At 49.4% G+C, this 7,165-nt stretch overlaps 1 protein-coding gene across 1 annotated transcript; it reads left to right on the forward strand.

Moving 5' to 3' along the window:
• The first annotated feature begins 347 nt into the window (after window positions 1-347).
• Window positions 348-6,846, forward strand: CXCL14 (C-X-C motif chemokine ligand 14). The gene is made up of 4 exons (XM_085236831.1): window positions 348-625; window positions 1,454-1,559; window positions 5,319-5,429; window positions 6,584-6,846. The coding sequence occupies exons 1-4, from the start codon at window positions 562-564 to the stop codon at window positions 6,597-6,599; spliced, it is 297 nt and encodes a 98-aa protein (XP_085092957.1). The 5' UTR covers window positions 348-561; the 3' UTR covers window positions 6,600-6,846.
• The last annotated feature ends 319 nt before the right edge of the window (window positions 6,847-7,165 follow it).

Consider the following 7,165-nt stretch of genomic DNA (forward strand, 5'->3'; position numbering starts at 1 on the left):
GTCAGCTTCTGCAAGGCAGAGGGAACACTCTTATATTCCTCAAAGTTTCTGTCTGTTGTTACCTTCGCAAAAAAATTCCTTGAGCGTTTGCTCAAGCTACCCTAAAACTGATTTCCTGAAATACCCCACACGCCAAACCCACCTAACGCCCTCAGGAGCCCGGCGTTAACCTCATCATCCATTTCACCCAATTTCCCTCCTCTCTACAAATCGGAGGCGCCTCCCGCAGCCAGGTGAGCCCCTTCAGACCCCCATTCCCAAAGCGGCCGCCCGCCAGAAGCCCAACGGAGCCGCGGCCGCCGCGTCCCCCCGCCCGCCCCGTCCCTCCCCGCCGCCCGCCCGCCTCTCCCCCCGGGGCTGCGGAGCGGAGGGAGCCGCACGGCCCCGCATGTTAATGAGGCGGCAGCACGGGCAGCGGGAGAGCATTTAAAAGGGGACGAGCGGGGGGGAACGCGGCAGAGCTCGGGCAGCAGCACCTCCCGCAGCCGCTTCTTCCCACCTCGAGGACGGGAAAGCAAGACCGAACCCCGCTGCGTGCGCTCGGGTACCTGCCGGCTCGCCATGAAGCTCCTGACAGCAGCCTTGCTTCTGCTGTTCATTGCGATGTGCTTAGCCAGTGCAGAAGGTAAGAGGATTTTTGCCTATTCTCGTTTAAAGCTCTCTCCAGGGTGCGTTTGTTTTTTTTGTTTTTTTTTTTTTTTTTCCCCCGCACCGTATTTTCCTCCGAAAAGGACAATTCCCTGCGTGTCAGTACAAATAATTTATTGATTCTACAGCGTGAGGCAGCCTTGAGATTTTTTTGTTTTAAAAGGTAAAAGCAATAATAATAATACAAAGTTGCATCCTCCTAGCACACCCCATGCCCTTGCTGCACCCTGTGCCCTCGCTGTTGGGGGCACACCTCGAATCTCCCCCCCCAAAACGAATGGCGATTCGCACAGGGAAAACAGAGCCAAGTTTGAAGTGCACGAATCCCACTGCCTTTGCCAGGGTGCGTTTTCTGCTGTGCACAAAACCGTAGGCTAAAGAAACGCTCAGCTTTTGTCTGGCTGCAAATGCACCGCAGCATCCGTGAGAGAAAAAGGACTGAAAGTGCTCCAAACTGTGAGTGAGACACGAGCAAAATGAGAAAGGAGCCGAGAAGGGCATTTGCTTTTTCAGTTTAACGTGAATTCCTACATTTCCATTTCCTCCTGCTCAATACAGTTATATCCAATCCCAGCAGGTGCGCTTCACAAAGCTCTCCTATTTACCGAGCTTGAGAACTGCTCTAAAATACATTCTTGGGGGAGCTGCTACCTGTGGCAAAGGAAACACTCTTTTTAAGCACAGCAGCAACATGAAATGCAGCTTTTCCCATCAGGGCTTGGCAGAACAGGCTGCAGCCTGCAGGCACACAGGATGGGGAGGACATTGGGCACACAGGAGGATGAGCAAATGCTTTTTCTTCCAGGTGTAAAGTGCAAGTGCTCGAGGAAAGGGCCGAAAATAAGATTCTCTAATGTACGGAAGCTGGAAATAAAACCGAGGTACCCATTTTGTGTGGAGGAGATGATTATGTAAGTTTCCCTTCATTTTTTTTCCTTTCTGTTTTACTGTCAGCTGAATTATATTGCTTTACACCGTGAGATCCTTCTTTGCTCTTTGTTTTTAATCATTCTCTGGCATGCCAGCTCCCAGGAAAAGCCTCTGATGTCTCTGATAAATGTGTAATTCTGATCAAAAACTCTGCTATCAGTTTTTGACACTGTTGTCTGCTCAAGGGATTATATTCAGAACAGGTAGCAGTAGAAGGAGAATAGGTTTGAGTGAGAACAGGGACCAATACCACGGCAAGCAACTTGCTGTAAAATCCAGAACTATTCAAAGTTTTTTGAGCAAAGTGAGAACAAGAGCAGGATTTGCTTCTGCACAGTTTCATCCCAACCAGAGTGCTCAGACCAACACACAGCCCTGTGTGCTGCATGGGATCACCCAGCACAGAACTCTCCTCTGAGCTGCACTACCAGCCCTGAGCGATGCTGGCTGGAAGCCTCGGAACGATGCACAGCAAAGCAAGGCAGCCACAGGCATTGACAGCATCTCTAATGGAGTGGTTTTCTTCTTTCCCATTTTAAATGAGTGGTTTGAGGGGGTTTTCTGTCCTGCTTTGGCTAACTTTCAATGCCCCACGAAACCCCAGCACACGGAGCTGGATAATGACCAGAATAACTGAGAAGACTGCAACAAACTCACCACCTACAACAGAGAAAAAAGGGTCCAAGTGCAACCACACACCCCAAAGTGCTACAGATAACTTCACTCTGGTATTTGCTCCACGACCACAGAAAGGACCTCAGCATCCTGCCCTGCACCATAAGATCCCCAGGGCCCCATCCTGCCAGTCCCATTCTGCCCACCCTACCTGCACAACCATGGTGATGCCTCCAGAGCTGAACCCACCCCTGCAGAGATGCTGCCCAGGGCAGCAGAGCTTTGTGGCACAGGATTGGAAATCTGCAAAAGGCTTCTCCACATTGACACCAGCATCCCTGTGAGCAGCCGAGCCAAGCTTGGCAGCCAGCAGAAGGGAGAACACCACGTGTGGAATAGATTTCATTCATGCAACTTCTCCTTTTCCATCAGGAAACTGGGAAATCCCCACTGCTTGGGTTGCTATCCCAGCAGAGAGCTATGCAAATGCAAAGCAATGCTATTTAAGCCCACAGAGCTGCAGCAGCTGCTGGGACAGAGCTGTCCCATCACTCTCCCATGCTCCTGGAGACACCCATGGGCCAGTAACATGCTGCCATCGCTGCCTTCCCAGCCGCCCCACTGCAGCCTGAACGAGCTCAAATTAATATTCAGAGCCAAGGGATCTGGGAGTCTCCGGCCGAGGCACAGAAGAGCTGAATTCCTGCAGCCCAGTGTTTGTTGCTGTGGTGATTGTTTAAAATGAGTTGATGAAGCTGCTTTCCCCTCCTGCTTTCCTCAAAAGCTCTTGTACCCTATACAAGCGAAACATGATAGAAATGAGGTCTGGCAGATTAGGAGGGGTGTGGATGCAGTTTAGGAAGGAATGCATCTTTGGCCATACACCCCTCAGCAGAGCAGTGGTGCAGGGTGAGAGCTGAACTGAGTCCTAGCCCTGGTTAAAGCCTATCTGGATTCATGGCACACCAAGTAGGAGGCACTTTTTCCCCCTCTGGAAGGAAAAAAAGAGGGAGGTTTAACACTTTGTCTGAAAGCAGCCATCCCTTTTGTGCATCTCCAAGAGCGGAACATATCTGCTGCTTAACCCAGAGCTGGAGAAGTGAATATATCAGGGATGGTGTTGGCACAAGGAACCTCAGATACTGAGATGCCACCTGAGGGAGCCCTCTGAAGGTCTGAGAGACCTGCAGCATCCATCCTGCTCAGCCTGGCCCTGCAGCACACCTAGACAGATCCTTGGTCAGGAACTCAGCTTCTACAGTCTCTCTTCCTAAGCACATGCCACTAAACCTGCCTGGCAGCATGCCTGCACCCCAAGATGGCACTGCCCATCATACCACCACTGCTGCCACCCAGGGCTGTGCCCTCAGCACCAAGAACCACAGGGATGTCTCACAGACCTACGCTTGGCATCTAAGCAATGCATCTCAGCCAAGAAGAACGCCTGTTGTATGATGCACCTCTCAGATGGACAACTGAGAGATTGTCTGCCTCCTCTTCCTTGCACTGCAGGGTCAGAATTGCCTTTCACTCACTGCTGCTTCTCAGAGGAGCTCCTCTCCTCCTGTGACGTAGCTTGGCTATCGCTTTCTGGAAATATCCAGTGTGTTCTGTTATAAGAGAAGCTCAAGCCAAGGTCTGGCACGGGTCACTGCAGATGGTACCGCCAAGGAGATGGCTGCTGGATGGAGAAACTTCATGCCAACCTCAAGCTTTCTAAAACCTGCATGCTTTGTGCCTTGGTTTCACCACCTCTCTCATGTACTGATACCCAAGGGACTGGCTGCCATCTCATCACTGGCTGAGATGGCAGCAGTGGTCCACAGGTTGAAGCAGTGACCCCTCCTCTTCCATCCTCTGCAGCCCAGAGACTCTAGAAGACCATTCTGTGTGTTGGGAAAGAGCTATCTGACAGTTACACCGGGTGGAGGGAGAGCAGAGAAAGGAAGCAAGAATGAAGGTTCACCGAACAGAAAGAAATTGAGCCCAGTGTACAACACTGGAATGGGAAACACAGCACGACTCTCAGCTGAACAGACAGCAATGAGCAGTGTTTCACTTCTCACAGGGGTATTCCCACTGCAGCAGAGGGTGTGCTGGGAAAGCCCACGAGGCTGTCTGGTTGTGCCAGGAGATGCTCAGCTCCTTTCTGAACCAATCCATGCCAGAATCTCATTATGCACACACTTCTGGTTTTCTGCTATTTGTCTATTCGTGTTTCTAATAGCATTTGACTAATCCCATTATAATATCTTGGGTAAACTGGAAACCCTTTCCTTTTTGTGGATGGTATTTACTGAAAATGAAATAAAGCCAGTTGGAAAAAAAAAACTGTAGGGTTTCCTCAATCACCAAATGAACAGCAAAACCAGAAAACCACTTGGTGTTGAGCCCTGAGAAGCATAAACAGCCCACACCTCCAGAGAGCCACCCTCGGTGGAAGCAGTGCCAGGGCTCCCACATCACCCCAGCTGGGGCAGAGCCTCCAGGGCAGCATCACTGAGCTCTCTAGGAAGAAACCCAGAGTGCCAGCCAGAGCTCTGCCTTGCAGCATGGCTCATCCTGGCACTGAGGGGACATCAAGGCAATGCTGCTGACACGGGCACACTGATGTGCCTGCAGTCAGGGGAGGTCGGAGGCCCAGCAGGCACCCACCCATGTGCAAGTGTTTAAAATATCATCGCATAAAGAGAAAAAAATCCAGGTTTGATCTTTTTCCTCTCGGATGCAACACTGTTAAGCCTAAGGGAACCATCTCCTCCTGCAAAGACCTTGTGGCTGCCCAGATGAGCCTTAATTAAGCCAGCTATTAAACTCAAAAGGAAATACTTAACAGGCAGACAGAGCAAACCCACTGATCAAAAAAATAATGGGTACGTCTTCATCTGTTACAACTTAGTCTGGCTCTGTGGACAACGCACTGAAGTGCACTGATTGATAACAGCTGAAGATCTGCTCCAACATTCTTACAACTCAAATGGCTGCAGTAAAACACAGCAGGAAAACCTCCTGCTGCCCCATCACTGCCTGGGTGAGTGCCCTGAGCAATTCGGGCAGTGACCTGCAGGCAGAGCCATGGGCTGGGGCTGTCTGCAGTGCCCATAACTTGCATGCTTCCTTTGCAGCGTGACCCTGTGGACGAAAGTGAGAGGTGAGCAGCAGCACTGCCTGAACCCCAAACGCCAGAACACAGTGAGGCTGCTGAAGTGGTACCGAGTATGGAAGGAGAAGGGCAGGTAAGAGAACGGGCACACACCGCCAGTGCTGCATCCAGCACAGGGGATGTGTTTCATTGCCAAAATTATAAGTAGAAACGGATGCTCATGATGCAATTTCTTTCCTGCCACATGCACTCCTTGCTTCTATTTTAGGATTAGGATTAGGTGTTATAACTATAAATAGTCATTATTTTCTGCTGAACTCTTTGTTCAGCTGATGATCTTGGCTATTTACGCGCACTCACCTCCTCATTACAGCTAAGAAGCCAAGATGAAAGGCCAAATTACTTCCACGCAATTGTAAGGAAAGCAGTCAGCAGAGCTGGGATTATGCTGCCCTACTTTATGCCACTCATTTCAGTTGCAAAACTTCAAAACCTACAACTCTTAACGCCACAGGCCTTGGCCAATTTTAGCTATTGCATCATTTGCAGGGAACGCTAAGATGCACTGCTACCTTTCCCCTTACAGAGATCTATGCAGCTGATGGCAAGCCATCAGGTTTTGTTGGTTGTTTAGGTTTGTTTGTTGGCACAGCTCCCACCTTCTTCTCAGGCTCCTCCACAGCCCAAACCAAGTGCAACAAGGAGATATTTCAGACACAAAGAGCCCAGTTTATTTCAGTGACTTGGTTTAAGCAAACAACTGGTCAGTGCCCTTGGGGCCAGCTGTCCCAAACCTGCTGAGTTACCCCCCCAGGGAAAGACAGGGAATATAAAGGCAAATAGCACAAATGCAGATTTCTTCTCCAGAACAGCACTGCTCCTGCTCTATGCAAGACATTTTCACCCAAAGAGCTTGAGCACGTTAGAGTTTGCAGCAAACAAGGCTGCCAGGTTTGTTCCTCAGGGCGTAAGCTAGAAAACTAACACAGAGCCTGGTATTATTCCAAAGATGACATACTGCTAACTTACTATCCATTCTAATACAGATGTACAACTATGATTTACCTCATGCTTGCATATAAGAGAGAGATTCTCCAGTGGTTAGAGTACTATTGGATGTGGATTTCCCCATCTTGCATGTCCCACTCATTGCAGCCAAGCATGTCAATAGCTTCCCAACTTACTTAAGCAGAGGCTAACCCTCTGGCTTCTGGGTTTTAATTATTTGGAAAGGAGTTGTTTCCTTCATGGTTTAAATATTTTGCTCTCTGCTTTCCTCCTGGGCAGGGTTTATGAAGAATAGGAGGCGGTGGTATGAGGAATGGAGAGGACTCCCTTGGCTGGCGTAGGACTGGGCTCTGCAGAAGATTATTTCTCTCACAGACATAAGACAAATTCTATATTACTACAAAGCACTTTTTACCAAGGGTCAGTTTTTACATTTTATAGCCGTGTGCAAAAGGCTTCCAGATTTCACAAGCATTTGTTGCACTTCAGATTTCACACCTGCCTGCATCGTATCGAGGTTGGGGAAAAAAAAAAACAAACAACTCATGTTTGGCATTTTTAAGAGGTTTGGTTGGTTTGGTTTTGTTGTTTCCTGCCTTTTTTTTTTTCCCAATTGTTATTCATTCATACTTCACTATGATTGCAATTGAGCTTTATAAGCTCATTAGACAATGTTTGTAAGGTACTCTCCAGCTGCGTCCCTCACCCCTTGGCAATGGGGAAGCCTCAGGGCTGTTGGTCATGTTGGCAGCCCCCAGTGAGGCAATGCTGGGACAGAACAGAAGCTGGGTGAGGTGCCACAACGTGGTGGCTGTGGTACAGAAGCGAGGTCCCTTGGCTCATCAGCAAGGGAGTGCAAGC

The sequence above is a fragment of the Meleagris gallopavo genome, chromosome 15, assembly GCF_905368555.1.
Source record: "Meleagris gallopavo chromosome 15, MGAL_WU_HG_1.1, whole genome shotgun sequence".
Lineage (NCBI taxonomy): Eukaryota > Metazoa > Chordata > Aves > Galliformes > Phasianidae > Meleagris > Meleagris gallopavo.

Bases quoted from the DNA above. Each gene is read 5' to 3' on its own strand.
- CXCL14 (XM_085236831.1), top strand. From the start codon at position 562: ATGAAGCTCCTGACAGCAGCCTTGCTTCTGCTGTTCATTGCGATGTGC. The intron at 626-1,453 runs GTAAGAGGATTT...TTTTTCTTCCAG, and splicing joins GTGCTTAGCCAGTGCAGAAG to GTGTAAAGTGCAAGTGCTCG. The intron at 1,560-5,318 runs GTAAGTTTCCCT...CTTCCTTTGCAG, and splicing joins TGTGTGGAGGAGATGATTAT to CGTGACCCTGTGGACGAAAG.